The 17,607-nt window shown below is 29.9% G+C and overlaps 1 protein-coding gene across 2 annotated transcripts; it reads left to right on the forward strand.

Moving 5' to 3' along the window:
* The first annotated feature begins 6,059 nt into the window (after positions 1 to 6,059).
* LOC101216503 (thaumatin-like protein 1) lies at positions 6,060 to 9,886 on the forward strand. Of its 2 annotated transcripts, XM_004146982.3 has the most exons (4): positions 6,060 to 6,264; positions 6,367 to 7,063; positions 9,342 to 9,445; positions 9,563 to 9,886. In XM_004146982.3, exons 1-4 carry the CDS (start codon positions 6,207 to 6,209, stop codon positions 9,568 to 9,570), a joined length of 867 nt encoding a protein of 288 aa, XP_004147030.1. In that variant the 5' UTR covers positions 6,060 to 6,206; the 3' UTR covers positions 9,571 to 9,886. The 2 variants fall into 2 exon arrangements, with proteins under 2 accessions (XP_004147030.1, XP_011649286.1); XM_011650984.2 differs by having other exon boundaries at positions 9,342 to 9,886.
* Positions 9,887 to 17,607: the final 7,721 nt, after the last annotated feature.

The following is a 17,607-nucleotide window of genomic DNA, read 5'->3' on the forward strand; positions in this document are numbered from 1 at the left end:
GAATAGATTTAAAATGTTTCTAAAATAATTTATTTATTTCTTTTAATTAAAAAAATAAGTTTAAAAATAATTATAAAGAGAAGTGATATTTGGTTAAAGTAATAGAAGAAACTGTTGTTTACAAATATAACAAAATGAAAAAAAAATATTTACAACTATAGCAAACATCAGTTATAGATGTTGATGGACTACTATCATGTACCAAATGTCTATCAGTGTGTTACATTGATAGACTATGAAATTATGTTATATTTGTAAATATTTTTAGCAGTTTTATCATTTACGACAATTTTTTTCAAAAAGTATCACATGTACATTTTTAATCTATTTAAAGAGCTCTTAGACTAAAAGCATATGATTTTAAATATTGGATGTCAAATGCATTTATTTTTTAAAACTTAGGAAGTATTTGCCAATTACCTATACGAGTTGATATTTTTTACTGATTCAACCTTTAGCCCACTAACTTTTAATGGAGTGAGTTGATTGTTTTACCAACTCAACTTAACTCTTAACTCATCCCAATTCTTTATCCTTCAATGCTTTTAATAGCTCCAATCGTTGACCACCATCGGCAACCACTGCTACCATACTCTGGAAACATATGATAACTCATACGACCAATTTTGACTACCACATTTGTACAAACCAACTACAACATACTCTGACTTCCACCTTTGTACGACCAACTTCGACAATCAATTTTGTGATTTGTCAACCACTCCAACAACAACTCTAGTGACTAACTGATCTAATGACTACCTTTGCACAAGCAACTCCGAAAACATATTTTGACTTCGACATTCACGTGACCAACTCTGACAACTAACTTTGAGCTTTGTCAACTACCTCCGATGACCGACTTTAACCAAGGTGGAAGTCGAAGTTGATAGGAAAAGGGAAAGGTAGGGGGAGAGGAAGATGAGTATGAAGATGGAGATGGAAGGTGGAGGGAGAAAAGAGAGGAGAGAGGAAAGGGGTATGAGGCGACAAAGAATAATTTTTTGTATTTTTTTAAATTTTAAAGTTCCAATCATAATCATAATTAAAGTAGTAATGGTTAATTTGTACTAAAAAAAAGTTAATTAAAAAGGAATAGGAATTGATTAACTTAAAAGTTGAATGCAACAAGAGTGATTTATCAAAATTTTCCAAAAAGATATGTTATCTAATTGAGTGTTAAAAAGTGAATTCAAAATTTGTGCATAGTATATGTTTACTTTGTGGGAATTTTTTGTGTTTAAGAGTGGAATAAAAAAACAAAGCATTTTTTAATGATGAAAAGTTTAGAAAAATGTGGTTATAGTTGGAAAATAGAAAACAAAATTTAATACAAAATCAATTTCATTTTAAAAATAAAAACAACAGCACCAAATAGTTCAACTTAATTCAACTCAGTACGCCAACACATTAGTAAATATCAACTCAACTATACACTTTAAACACATAAATTTAACTCATCATATAATTACTCTTTAAACAATAATTATCAACTCAACTCATTACTTTTATAAATACTTAACATTTTTTTAATAACTAAAATGATACCATTCGTAAACCAAATTATCATATACTTCAAAACTTAATTTCGAACACGTGAATTTTTAATTTAATATTATATAATTGGTATGTAGTATCCTATCTCTCCAGCTTTTAAGTTAGAATATCCAACTTCTAATAATAAACAATAAAAAGAAATAACAAATAACAAATAAATTAATATATTGTCAACAATCCAATGACGTATGATTTTGACATAAATATGTTTTTCTTTTCTTCTCATAATTGTGATGTTGTTTCATTATTTAAGCATAATTGTTTCTTGGTTAATATACAATATTTCTCTACATCTTGTATTTCAAATAATTCAATTATACATGAAAGTCATAAATCCAATTTGATAAATCATTTTGTTTGTATTATATAAAGTTTATTAACTAAAACCACGATAATATAATTATTTTGAGAACATGTATGTAATTGATACAAAATGATTTATATACATGTATATAGAGTTAAGACAATATAAGAATACTTTCTCACATTATTTTTAGCAAGAACCAATTAGGGTATAAATTAAAAAATGGCAAAAATGAGTATAATATAATATGAGGATCGATTCTTATCTCAAAGTTTAATTAAGGATGTCTTATGACTAAATAATTATAGTAACATTCTCACTCCCATATATATTTAAATGTTTCTTTCAAACTATAGATTATCATTTTAAAGAAATTAAAAAAATTTACCATAAAAAATTGTTTTTAGAAAAAAATTAAATAAGTCATAAAATTATTGACACAATTTCTTTTTTTTTCTTTTTGATTAGTTAGATATCTTTTTAGTTGAAGGTAGAGGAATACAAAAATACAAATGAAGCTCACTTTAATGAAAATAGACTTAGTAAGGTTTATATATGACATCCTCAAATGAAGGTGCAAAAAGAAAATAAAAACTTAATGCCAACAAGACCCATATGCTTGGTCATCTCGAGAGAAGATTATAGATTTGAGATATGATTTCAACCATCGTTCATACCAATGATAAAGTTACCAATTTTTTTAAAATATTAGTGTTTTAATAAATAATAACAAAAATAGTGAAGTAGAAAAAGATTGGACAAAAATATGTGTCAAAATTGTGGACCTAGTCCCCGATTTTCAAAAATTATAGACTTGGTCTACAATTTTCACTCACATGGTATCACGTTTCACCTCTACCACCACATAAAGGAAAGGAACTCGTGAACCAAGTCCATGATTTTTGGTTTTGAAACTCATGGACCTGGTTCAGGATTTCCATATAGGATTTATAAATTTTGTTACCTAATAAGTTTTAAAGATTTTATTGGCTTAGTGATTGTTTGCTGTTAAAATTGGTAATTGCCCCATCTCACCCAATCAACAATCGTTTTTTTTTTTTTTGCAACTTATGTAGTTGGCATAAAAGATCAACTAAACTAATGACATCTTTTAAACTTTATAGGTAATAAAGTTTACAAACTCTATATGGAAATCATGAACTTGATTCATGAGTTCCTTCCTCCGATGCAATAGTAGGGTGGGACATGGTGCCATGTGTGAATGGAAATCGCACACCTGTGTATCTATTTTTGTCAATATTTTTCAGTTTACGCTATTTTCATATATTTATATTCTCACGTTATTTTTACAATAAACATTTTAGAGATATGGTATACCACCCAACAAATCTATATAGTCTTGTGTCCAATTATAAATCAACCATCTTGTAACAAGCTCCCCATCCACAAGTAGCCCTAACTAGATCGCACCGTCTTGCAAAGTGACGGTGCATTCCCCACAAGACATATGAAATGTATAGGTCTCAAGTTTTCAATGTTCCACTAAAGCAATAATGAGTCATGTCTAACTACTAAGTGATCTCATTTTGAGTGATATTAAAGTTTCTTGCACATAAAAACATAAAAAATATGCTCGAGAGTCGGTTTTTATTTTCGTTCTAAAACGTTGAAAAAATGGTCAATGTCATAGGCTACAGACAAAGGACATAATTTAAAACCATGTCAAAGGTCTTGAAAGTTCACATTAAACTGCTGGGTGGTCTCATTTTGAATGATATTAAAGATTTTTGCTCAAACGTAAAAAAAAATATGCCAGAGAGTCAGTTTTTATTGTCATCCCAAAACGTTGAAAAAAAAGCAAATGCTTAGCCTACGAAGAAAGGACCCAATTTAGAACAATGTCAAAGGTTAACAAAAATTCACATCTAACTAATAAGTAGTCTCATTTTGAGTGACATTAAAATTCATTTCCCATAAAAGACGAAAAAATTATGCCCGAGAGTCGATTTTTATTTTTGTCCCAAAATGTTAAAAATAGGGTCAGTGCTATTCTACGAAGAAAGGACCCAATTTTGAACGGTGTCGGGGGTCTAAAAAATTCACATCCAACAACTAGAAGCCCTCGTTTTGTGTGAAATTAAAGTTTCCTTTCGATAAAAGCCAAAAAAAAAAAGTGAATTTTCGAGACCTCCAACACCGTTGTAAATTGGGTTATTCCTTCGTAACTATAGCACTGGCCCTTTTTTCAACGTTTTAGGACGAAAATAAAAACCGACTCTCGAGATCATTTTTTTCGGCTTTAATGAACAAGAAACTTTAATTTAACTCAAAACGAGATCACCCAGTAGTTGGATGTGAATTTTCGAGACCCCCGACACCGTTCTAAATTGGGTCCTTTCTTCTAGGCTATAGCACTGGCCCCTGTTTCAACGTTTTGAGACGAAAATAAAAATCGACTCTCGGGCACATTTTTTTTCCGACTTATATGGGCAAGAAACTTGAATGTCACTCAAAACGAGACCACCCAATAGTTGGATGTGAATTTTCGAGACCCCCGACACCGTTCTAAATTGGGTCTTTTTTTCTAGGCTATAACACTGACCATTTTTTTTGACGTTTTGGGACGAAAATAAAAACCGACTTGCGGGCAAAAAAAATTTCGGCTTTTATGGGCATGAAACTTGAATGTCACTCAAAACGAGACCACCCAGTAGTTGGATGTGAATTTTTGAGGCCTCCGGCACCGTTCATAATCGTGTCCTTTTTTCGTAGCCTATAGCATTGACCCCTTTTTTCGACGTTTTGGGACGAAAATAAAAACCGACTCTCGGGCACATTTTTTTTCGACTTTTATCGACAGGAAACTTGAATGTCACTCAAAACGAGATCACCCAGTAGTTGGATGTGAATTTTCGAGACCCCTGAGCTAGCTCTAAATTGGGTTCTTTCTTCGTAGGCTATAGCACTTGCCCTTTTTTCAACATTTTGAGACGAAAATAAAAACCGACTCTCGGGAACATTTTTTTTCGGCTTTTATGGGCAGAAAACTTGAATGTCACTCAAAATGAGATGACCTAGGTGTTGGATGTGAATTTTCGAGATCCCCGGTACCGTTCTTAATTGTGTCCTATCTTCGTAGGCTATAACACTGACCATTTTTTCGACGTTTTGGGACATAAATAAAAACCGACTCTTGGGCACATTTTTTTTCAGCTTTTATGGGCAGGAAACTGGAAAGTCACTCAAAACCAGACCACCCAATAGTTGGATGTGAATTTTCGAGACCCCGACACCGTTTTAAATCGGGTCCGTTCTTCATAGGCTATAACACTGGCCCCTTTTTTCAACGTTTTGGGACGAAAATAAAAACTGATTCTTAGACACATTTTGTTTCAGATTTTATGGGTTAGAAACCTTAATGTCACTCAAAACGAGACCGTCCATGAGCTGGATGTGAATTTTCGAGACTTTTGGCATCGTTCTAAATTGGGATCTTTCTTTGTAGGCTATTGCACTGGCCCTTTTTTCAACGTTTGGAATGAAAATAAAAATTGACTGTCAGACATATTTTCTTTTTGGCCTTTATGGGCAAGAAACTTTAATGGGTCTAAATCGATTATAATAACCATTCTAATTTGGGTCTCATTTTGAGAGATGTTAAAGTTTCTTGTCCATAAAAGCCGAAAAAATATGACCGAAATATCAAACAACTATAACCTTAAAATTATTGACGTGTATATTCATATTAAAATCTTGGTTTTTTATATAATAATATTTTCTTAAGTCACAGAATTCTAAAAGCAATGAAAGATGTTTCCCTATATAGAAAATGGGTGAACTTATTTGCAAATATAACGAAAATTAGTTTGTGTTTGACGATTACGACAGACTCAAATTGACATCTCAATTATAATTCATATGAATGATCAAAATATTGATATCCAAATCAAAATTTTAGTTCTCCCTGTATATCAATAAAATTAAATCATAAAATTTATAAAAAAAAATATGAGCTATAGATACTGTTGTTGGTATTTTTATAAACCAAATAAAATGATGTAATTTTAACTAATGGCTTTTGGAAACTTAGATGTAGATTACAATTAAATGTAATTTTAACTAATGGCTTTTGGTAACTTAGATGTAGATTACAATTAAAAGTTTACTATAATGTTTTTGCTTTCTAAAAATGGCATGATTAAATAAAGAAAAGCAAGAAAAAAGAAAAAGAGAGACAGCAAAGAGTATATACGAAGGGCTGTGTATTTCTCTCGCAACAAGGAAGGTAAAGTTCTTCTTCTTCTTCAATTCTCATCAAAACCCAATTCTTCTTCAAAATTTTCTTTACCCCATTTCCTTTTTCTTCTTCTCAATCTATCTTTCAATGGATCGTCCACTTCCACTCCTTCTCGCCACTGTTTTCACTCTTCTCCTTCTCTCAGGTAAAAACACAGATCACATCCTTCTTCTTCTTCTTCTTCCTCAAATCTCCCTTTCCTTAATCTCTATTGTTTACTTTTTCTTTCTCTAATTCCCCCTCTTAGATGTTGAATCGACGTCTTTTAAGTTAATCAACAAGTGTCGTACCACGGTTTGGCCGGGTTTGTTATCCGGCGCCGGCACTGCCCAACTGCCCACCACCGGTTTCCCTCTCCACAGCGGCAAATCCAAGATCATTCCGCTTCCTAAATCTTGGTCCGGTCGATTATGGGCTCGAACCCTCTGTGGATTTGATTCAGATGGGAAATTCTCTTGCTTAACCGGCGACTGTGGGTCGGGTAAAGTGGAGTGTATCGGCGGCGGCGCTAAGCCACCAGCTACTTTGGCGGAGTTCACTTTGAACGGAGCCGATGGGCTTGATTTTTACGACGTGAGTTTGGTTGATGGGTATAACATTCCGATGCTGATAGTGGCTAAAGGTGGGAGGAGAGGAGGTTGCGCGGCGACGGGGTGTTTGGTGGATTTGAACGGGGCGTGTCCGTCAGAGCTGAGAGTAGCACATAGTGGTGGTGGTGGAAGGAGCGTGGCATGTAGAAGCGCGTGTGAGGCTTTTAATGCTCCGCAATTTTGTTGTAGTGAGGCGTTCTCTACGCCTGACACGTGTCGTCCATCGGTATATTCGGAATACTTTAAACATGCTTGCCCACGCGCGTATAGCTACGCGTATGATGACAAAACTAGCACTTTCACCTGTGCGTCTGCTGATTATCTCATTATATTTTGCCCATTGCCTTACACCAGGTAAATTTACTAAATTCTCCATCATCTCTTCTCACCGTTGGATTCCATTTTTAGTTATCCTAATCCTTTTATGCCACGTGGATCCTATCTGGACCATTGATTTAGTTCTATCTCTGTTTTCAATTTGTTTTTTTTGCTTCACAAATCACAATATCTAATTGGATGAGATGTTTAATTTAGACTTTTCTCGTTTTTTTCTTTCTTTTTGTTTTTGTAAATTAAGTTTATTTTGTTTCAATTTAAGAAATTTGATTTGCATATTTTAGTAGGATTCTAAATAAATAATAAAAAACAAAAAACAAGTTTTTTAGGTGTTTAGATTGGTATTCGTTTTGATTTCTTCTATCTCTACATTTCTCCTTTTACTATTACTTCTGGTTCATGTTTTAAATAAAAGCAAGTCAAATTTGTTTGGGAAAAATAAAAAATGGTAACGTATATTGAGATAAAATTGATGCATATTTGTTCTCACACTGAGTTTGGTGGATATTTGTTACACACCACTCGATTTTTGTTTTTGAAAACTTTTTTCAGATTTTGCATGTCAATTCTTAAAACAAAATTTTTATGATGTATTGGAAGTTTGAATTTTACATATAAAACCATTTATAAATACAACAATTCATTTTTTAATATAATATATATTATTAATGTATTATAAATTATATAATATTACAAAATAATAGTTATATAAATATTTTAGGTTGATTACAAATTTTGTCGGTACGTATAAAATTTAGTCTATATGGTTTATAATTAAAGTTTAATCTCTTTTGGTTTGATAGAGTCACAGAAAATAGTCATGTTTGTTCGTAGGTGGTAAGTACTATTTTATCAAGGAATGGAGACTAAACTTTTACTTTCTCCAACTGGAAGGATTAAATTTACAATTTTAATCCATTTTTAAATACAAATTATATTCATAAATAAATTAACAATAACTTATGTCAAGTAAATAAGTAATACTAGTTTTATAGTTTATAAATAGAAAAAGTACATTAAATGACAATACAATAAAAGGGAATCTCTTGACACACAAAAGCATCGGAAGTTATACAAAAAAGTGTCAAGAGATCCTCTCTCGGCGCATAAATGATTGTCGAGACCGATGTTGGAAAAAACTTATTGGAAGAGGATCTCCCAACGCACGACAATGGCTTACCATTGTCGTTTACATATTTGAAAAAATGGGTTTTAAAGGAGAACTCCCGATGTCGATCAAGGTGTGTCAGGAATTTCCACACCAAGCCTGACACCATTTGACATGTCATCAGGAGAAGTTAAATATATTAGAAAAATTACCAACTTTTCCCGACGCCATGCATAATGACGTCGGGAGAAGTTTGTAATTTTTTTTATTGCATGACCTTATACCGACGTCGCCTTATGTCGCATTGGAATTGCCAACGTTTCTTAACGGAATTTATATGGCGTCGGGAGAAGCTTTTTCTTCCGACATCCATGTTGTGCGTAGGAAAATATATATTTTCTTGTAGTTTTTTTTTTTTTTCATATCAAATATGACAAATAATTAAATATTTCATAGGCTTATCTGGTTTTAAATTTGCTACTTTTGCAATTTAGAAAATATAGGAGATGAGTCCTATTATCATAATTTTTTTTTACTATTTTTGCGTACGCCCCTTATACATTTATAGTATCAAATACACTTAAAACATTTTTTGAAATTAGAATCCAATATTTGAATGTATCACAAAACACATATCTTAAAATATAAAATACAAAATAACCAAATTCATTGTTTTCAAAGGTGTGTTTTCATATTCTCTACCAAACAGACCACTTAAATGGACAATTAAAAGATGAAAAAATTGTTTATAGCTTCGTTTTCAAAATCTAAAAATCTAATAATGTTTAACAAACAGGATCTTGAGCTTTAATTATATACATTAAACATAATTTGTGTACCATTGAAGTTGCATCTAAAATCATCCTATAAAGTGATTTTTATCTATTTCAAAATCAGTTAGAGTTTGTAACTATTGAATCAGCTTTCTATTATGAATTCATTCACAGTTCTTTGTACAGGGATGTTTGTTATTTCTGTTCATTGTATTCTCTTACTGAAGGTTGATAAATCAAATCCTTTCTGGGGTTATGGATTCAGATAATCATATATCATAGTACACATTATTGAAACTTGTTATAATAAGTTGCATCAATGTTGAATAATGTTATGGCATTTGGGAATTGCTTACTGTTGGATTTTCTTATACATGCCTATGACATTAGTTTTTCTTTGGGATCTAAATTGCAGTCAGAAAGTGTTGAGTGCAAAGAAAGACGGGGCAGAGCTACCACTCGTGAACAAGACGATGATGTATCTGAGAAGCCGAAGAGCAAACGGCGTGTTATCTGCAGGTTTAATTGAATACTAAGGACTATAAGATCAAACCAACCAAAACTCTGGCTTTCTCTTCTGGCCAACATTTGTAGCTTCCCTCTGTTACTGACATTGGCCTTCCCTGTCCTTTTCAGGCAGATAGTTTCAAAATGAATGGTCGACGTCAACGAAGAGGGTTGTTGTTGTGTATTGACGTCAATGATAGGGGGCAATACCAGCCTTACAGCCACCATACTCACAAAATTTCGTAGTTTTTTGTGTATAAATAGTTGAAATTCATGTGACAATAAATCTTGTCTTTTTGGAAAAAAATTTCAGATTACATTCTTGCCTTAAAAGTGAGTAGTATTCAAGTTTTGTCTTGTGATTTTTCGTATAATTTTGCTTTTGGATCTTCATCGATTGTATTTTCTTTTTCCAAAGATGTTTGAATGGCAGAAGAGAGTATTAGACCTTCACATCTCGAGTTCAAAGCATAATCAAAACGTATGTGTGAGTTAAGAAAAGAACGAGGACAAAAAGCCAAGCATCCCATTAAGGAAAGACAATCAAAGTTTTTAAAAAAAAAAACGTAAACAAAACATAATCAACCCAAATATTTGATTTATTAACAATGTGTCAATTAGGTTCACAAATAAAGAGGGAATGTAGTTTAGTATTAGAGAAAAGTATGATATTAGAAGGGTATTAGTGGAGTTAGCTAACTAGCTTAACCCACTCATCTAAACTTCACAACCAAAATTATAAATAACATCTAAACTTGGTGATTGAAAGCATCAAACAACTAATACAAGGAAAAAATCCTAATCATAATTAAAGCAACAAAGAAACACCTTAATTGACACAACTTGAGCAAGCACTTAGAAAGAATGTCAAATAGTCTGATTGATGCAAAGATTACGCCAAATGTAATAGATAATGAGATATCAAAGGACTCTCGAAATATTAGCTTGAATGATTATTTAATCGCAGTGGAGTTAAATAGGGAAAATGTGTATGGTTTTTATAAATGGCATAGTGGAGAGTAAAAACAAAGTCACACTAAAGTTGGTAAAAGCATTTATTAAGAAAGGATAGGGGGGGCTTCTTCAATGCTATCACGTGGTTGGATTCTCTCCTTTTCGTCCCCCGTGAAAACAGGAAAAACGACATGTCGATTTATTCATATATATATATATTGGGCACTTCGAAAACAACCCACCACATATCCCTTTAATGTGTAAATTTTGGTTATATTATATGAAAACACTATCTAAATCTCTCCTCCTACACTTTTCATATATTTGGGGTGATTGAATAAAAAAAGATTATATTTATATCTTACTTTTTCTTCTCGGTGATTGAATGAGCCTGTTTATATCTCCATCCTCTAATACATCTCTTTACTTATGCGTAATGTCTTCGATGTCAGAGACGTTTCTAGCTCTCAAAGTTATGGGTATGAATTCAAGTCTAACTCAGTATTTCTCAATTGGTATATGTGCACTCGCTCAACTTGTTGATCCAAATGGTTCGAAGGTCTTGACATTTTCCTTTTGGGATTCACTCTCTCCTATGTTTATTCCCAATAATCTATGGACTTGGACCGGTTGGTAGGGTTTGGAGCTTGGGTTGAGTAACTCTCTCCAATGATCACACCGCTATTGTTATCTCTAACCATCGTAGATTTTGAAGCAATTTCTTCTATTAAACTTTTCAAATCATTCAAAGGAATTGCAACTCATTTAAAGGACATATTGTCCAAACATACATGTTAACTAAGACAAGATTTGAAGGAACATTGACAATAAGGATCAAATTGCATAAAATTTATTTCTCTTTTGGTTCAATTGAGAGGCCTCTAAAGTGGTGCAAAAAGTAAAATTGAATGGTGGGATGCATATGTTTGAGAGGCAGGCAGTTAATTAAGTGAGCAGTTAAAGGCATTTTTAAAAAGTGGTAAAAAAAAAAGTGATTGAATTATTTCTTAGGCGTAAAAAGGTAAAGAAAAGAGAAGATAAAGTTGAGATTTTGCAATAATTCTAAAACAAAAGCTTCAACTAAATTTACTTACTTTATATACTTTTTTCAATCATCATCAAACATATTTATTAGATTTTGATTGGACACCAAAATCACTTGCTTTATTAATTACATCTTCAAACAGTGATTATTTTTTTTATCCACTCCTCCTCCACTCCAAAAATCTAATATAATAGCTTAGCATTTACAAAATTCACAAATAAAAGTAATTAGTAGACAAAACGAAAATAGTAAAAATAAAGACGATATATACATCTATACAGTAAGTAATTATATGTTAATTAGGTAGAGGAACAACAAATAACTATGGAAAAGAATAATTCATATTACTTATTAGAGACATCTCTAGAGTTTCGAAAACTTATATAGCACACTTATATATCTATTTAAACTCTAACTATTATAATAACTACATTAACAATTACGGTTAGAACTTATTTTCGAGGGCATCACTTGGTCGTACAAACTCTTACATATGTGTGATAATGGCTCATCCTTTAATTTAGCATGAGTGGTAATTGATAATGGATCAAGTTCTCTACTCAATAGAAACGTAATTTTATTAGATGGTATATTTTTCTTTTGTTTTAATTCAAATACTTGAACAATGAGATCTCACTCTCTTTGTAACGCCCAAGATTAGAAGGGATACATGAACAAATCGGTATCACATTCGAATAAGAAGGATCATGAGGATATGAAGGTAATGTTAAGAAAGACTTAAATGAATTAAAAGTTAATACATATTACCAACAAGGTGCACATTCTTTTTAAGTGGCTTGATCATAAGAACTCTAAAGTTAAACATGCTTAGTTTGAAGCAATTTTATGTTGGATGACCTCTTGAAAATTTTTCTATAATACATGTGAGTGAGTGGTTTGCGGGGAGAACTTTCACTTTAATAAGTCTTGAATGATAGTATAAATGATGTCGTCAGGTTGTAGAAAACGTAGAGGTTGAACAAATGGAGAAGAAAGGTTTTAGGAAAGTGAAATGTTTTATTCCATTTGTAGGTAAATAAACAGCATAAGATAGAAATGTTGAAATATTTGAATGAATATGATTCTTTCTAATTTCCATGATTAAAAGTAGTTGAAATGACGTGAAGAATTGGGAACTCATAAGGATAATTAATTAATGACCATTAGCTTCATAATGTAAACGGTGAAACTTAAGATTAGTGTTTGGTGCTATTAAAATGAAAAAAAAAAAAAAAAGATTATTAGTGTTATATTCTTTTATTTATTTTGAAAATACTATATTAACTATTTAATTCTTTTCCGTACAATAATATGGATTCAAATCAACCAAACAATGAGATTAGAGAATGACAACTTATTATTATAAGAAAGTATGGAGTATTAGATCCTACATTTGTGTTTAACTTTGTGTAATAGATTTTATTATTCTTCAAAAGCACAATCATTTTAGGAAAAGAAATTCAACAATGACGTAGCATTTTTAAAATAATAAATAAATATATCATTTACTAATTAATGTGTAACTTTATAAATTTGGTGATTTTTTTAAAAAAAGAAACAAAATAAAAACAACTATAAGATCAAATTTCACTAAAAACACTTCTCTTTTTCTTTTTTTTTTCTTTTCAATACAAAAACCACAAGTTTAAGAGTAGAATTTTGGTTGAAGGATAAATTTTGTATCAACCATAAATTACCAAGTCGTTTTTAAATTAATGATGAAATTGGAGGTAAGAACTAGTTAATTTAAATGATTGCATGTATTTTCGTTTTAATCGCTAAATCATTTTAGTATAGTTAGATATTTTATTTGGACTAAAAGTATAGTTGAACAAAAAAAAGATTTTGTCTATGGTCCAATCAAGTTCAAGCTTATAAAATTCATTTAAAAACTCTGTAACTAGAAGAGTTCCTCTTCATTTGGAGCTTCTAAATCTAGAAAACGTAGAGTGAATCCTCCTAACCATCTTAAGAATATCTAACTTTGATAGACTAAATCACTCTTTGGAGCTCTAAATTCTTTTTACGGCAAAAAAAAAAAACGTCATTTTTTTCATTTATGACACTTTTTTCTCCCATTTCAATTGGGGCATTATCTATCACGGTAGCTAAGGGTATTCAAATAACCCGACAATATGAACATCCCGAACTTTAAGAGTTAGTTTGGTTAGTTTTTATTTTGGATTGGGTTGGGTAAATTTTTTTATGTTTTTTTCTAATTGAGTTGGGTTTGGAATACATCTTTTAAACTACGGGTTGACCGAACCCAAACCAAAATTTTAATATTATTAAAATGTATATTTCAACTTATAAATATTATACATATGATTATGAAGTTTTTTTTTTAAGTTTGTAATAGATGTGTTTCATTTAAATTTTATGAAATTTTAGTCTAGACGTAATTTAAGTAAATAAATAATATAATTAAAAACGAAAAGAAAAAAGAGAGAAATAAATAACCCTGACCCCAACCTATTTCAATGGAGTTGATGATTTTATTTTATTTAAGTTATTTGAGTGATTAATTTTAAAATCGACTTAATAATTCAAAACTTTATAAAAAAAAGCACACACACAATGAGTAGTTAAAAGTTATAAGAAAAAAACCTAATTTTAAAATTTAAATAATTATCAAACAAAATCAAAAGATTTTTATCAAATAAAACCAAAAGATTTGTATCTAAAACGAGTGACTTTCATTCCAGCAAAAAGAGAAATACATATAAATATATTAATTACAATTCATTTTCGTTCTAAGTTCTAAAATAAACAAATAAATACCAAAACAAACATAGTTCCCAATATGTTGGTTAACACACCCTTTTTTATTCTTTGTTCAAATTTATTTCATAGCTTTCAAACTTTTACAAATCTTAAATTTAATTACTAAAATGAATTTAATTGTTACCAGTATTTGATCAAAATGGAAATTCATATATTTTCGAAAAGCTTTTAAAAACAATAATTTTGAGATTAATTATAGTTATATATATATATATAAAAGGAATAAAATAAATGAGCAGAATTATGGGGTCAAAAAATTCAGCTTCCAATGCATAAAAAGACGAGCGAGCAGCAGAAAGAATCCAATGCTTCTGCTCCTAATTACGCTTCAACAACCAGTTTCATATCCAACGCTCGCTCTCATCCGACGTGTTACTTTCAACGCCCTTGATTTATTAAATCCCACTTGTGATTTTGTCTCCACGTTGGACGGGCAGCATCAGCATCACCACCTTCTGGCCTTTGGTGGCTTTTCGATGTGACACGTATAAGGAATTTCTTGTGGCCCTCTTCCTTAAAGCTTCATCTCTTTTTTTTCAACTTTACACGTGGCTACCTATGACTACTTCTTATTCCTTCTTTACTGTAGTATTGCCCGTACTCGAACACTCCACCTCCACATTCCACCCTTTAATTTATTTTATTTTTCGAAAGATTTAATTTGGAAATCCATATATATATATACAAGTTAAGTTAAGCTTTTATTCACGATTTAATTTATTTCACGTAGTTTTAAATGGTGTAATTTGATATTTATAAATAGATTAAATTTGATGATTATATTACATTATTAGCTGAAAAATTGCATTGGATGACAACAAAATTTAAAGAAAAAAACTGTAAATATGCAGTAATTAGATGATAATTTGACGGTAATATTCTTTTAAATTTGTTAATTTTACAATTTTGAAAACGTAAGTAACATGGATTCTATTATCGTAATTTTTTTTTGCTATTTTTGTAAACTCCTCTTATTGTGTTAAATATGATATTTGATAGGGATAATGATACTTTGAATATTTTTCATTATAGTATGACATTGTTTCGCAATAAATTGTCATGACGTTGTTTTGATTTTCATTTAATAAGTCTTTATATTTTGAAGATAGTTAGTAATTTGTTATATGCACATGGAATTTTGATTACATTCTTATGAACTTGTGTTTTATTTCACCCAAACAAACATGATACATTGGACATAATTGTAATAATAATTCTATTTTATATACTCATGATCATCTTCTTATTTAATATAGAATATTTGATATGTTTTCATTTTACGTGTGATAATTGATTGTGTATAGCTTATTGTATTATAATTTAATATCGAGAATAAAATGATAAATTCTTAGATGAGTAAATATAGTTGGAGGCCATTTCTCACCCTTGATTTTTAAAACCAAACCATTAATTTCAAATTGAATGTAAGTTCAAACAATAAAATCATATTAAAGTTTGAAACTAATCCTAATTCATAAAGGTGAAGTTAACACTTTAGAACCATATGATTCAAAATCAGATCTAGCTCAAATATTCTCCAAATCAAATTTATGATTTAATTTTTTTCAATAAAAATATGATTTGTGTCAATGTGTTCTACTAAAACAAATATATATATGTATATAAATAGTTTTTTTGAAGGTAAGAATGTGTTTGAATTTTAATATTAGAAAAAAAAAAAAGAAGAATCAATGGATAACATTTTATAAGTTATTGAATGCAAATTATTTTATTTTCTTATAATTAATTAGCTGCTCAAAAATCATATGTTTAAAAAAAATAGTAGTGTTTATAGGTTATTATATGGAAAAGTGTAAAGTTTGTGGAGACTAATCATGATCATTAATTAATAATCTAAAAAGAGGAATAGCATTAAATACTAAAAGAAAAAATAAAATTTAGTGGAGGATATAATCTTTATATGTATAGGTCCACCACAAGTTGGTAAATTACAATTCAAAGACTTAATTAATGATAGTTATATTCCCATTAAGAAAAAGTTTAATTTTATATAAATGTGGAAAATGTCACAAATTCTTATATTTTACTTTATACTTTTTGACAAATATAAACCCTTTTTTGTCATTCTTAATCTTATTTTTATTATTCTTTAATTAATTAAGTAGTGAACTTATGGTTGTTGAAGAATTTTTAGGACACTGTAGTATTCATATGACTAATAATGTGATTATTTTCTTTAACAATATTGCTTTCTTCAAAAGTAACTCCAAAATTAGAATCTTCAAATTAATTTTCTAACAAAAATGATTGAAATATTTATTTTAAAAGGTTAGTTTCTTTATTTTTTAAAAAACTATTTTCCCATCTTTTTTTTTGGCCAAAATACTTTCCCTTGTTTATTTGTTTATTATTATTATTATTCAAACTTTTTTATTTACAATATATATTAAATAATATTTACTATTACCAAATTTTAACTTTGATATAGTAGTTGTGTCTCATTCAAACCTCAAAGTCTCGTGTTTGAATCTCGTGACATTTTATCTCAGAGATGGAAGGTTCGATCTTCTATGATTATTGTACTAAAAAATGGAATGAAAGCTTCTAATTTGACTCTCAAAATCACCATCGATCATTGCATAGAAGATTATTAAGTGTAGCTTTGAATGTATGATAAGTGCTACTACCTTTAATGGGTATGCTCGCAGGTGTAAGTGGGATGATATCTTCTTTTGACCTTGTCTGCTATGGAAAGAAAAACACTTTAAAATTTTGATAGTTTGGTTCATGTGATGTTTTAATTAATTTATAAGAGAAAATTGTGATGAGGTAGTTGACATGATTGCAATGGCACTACACTGGGTCTATTTTCCATTAATTCTTCGGTGTTCTGATTTTGTGTGAGTATTTTCTGAAGAAAATGGCATGTTTCCAAACGTTCTAAAATAAACTAAAAATATTTATAATATAATAAAATTTTGTGTTATATAAATTATAGAAATTAATAGTTATCGATAAACTTCTATCAACGTCTATAACTATATACATTGAATTTTACTAATGCTACTAGTGTCTATCATTAATAAAGTATAAAATTTTGTAGATATTTTCACTAAATTTGTCATTTATAATTATTTTTTAAATAATAATAATAATTTCCTTAGCTATTTATTTTAAGAGATACATCTCAAATTTAATAACTAGGGAACTCGTTTAATATTTAAACTTTTTAAGTTCACGTTTTTTCATCTCCGTCACAAAATTAAAAATGTTTACAGTTTTATTCGACATAAAGTGTAAATGAATAATCTATAAATTTAATTCCTAAAATGAAAATTATAAGGACTATATACTAATATTATTTTTGTTAATATTTTCAAAGTAAGCGAGTGATAATGTTGAAGGTTCATCAATGGCATTATCCAAATTG

Source organism: Cucumis sativus, chromosome 2 (genome assembly GCF_000004075.3).
Source record: "Cucumis sativus cultivar 9930 chromosome 2, Cucumber_9930_V3, whole genome shotgun sequence".
NCBI lineage: Eukaryota > Viridiplantae > Streptophyta > Magnoliopsida > Cucurbitales > Cucurbitaceae > Cucumis > Cucumis sativus.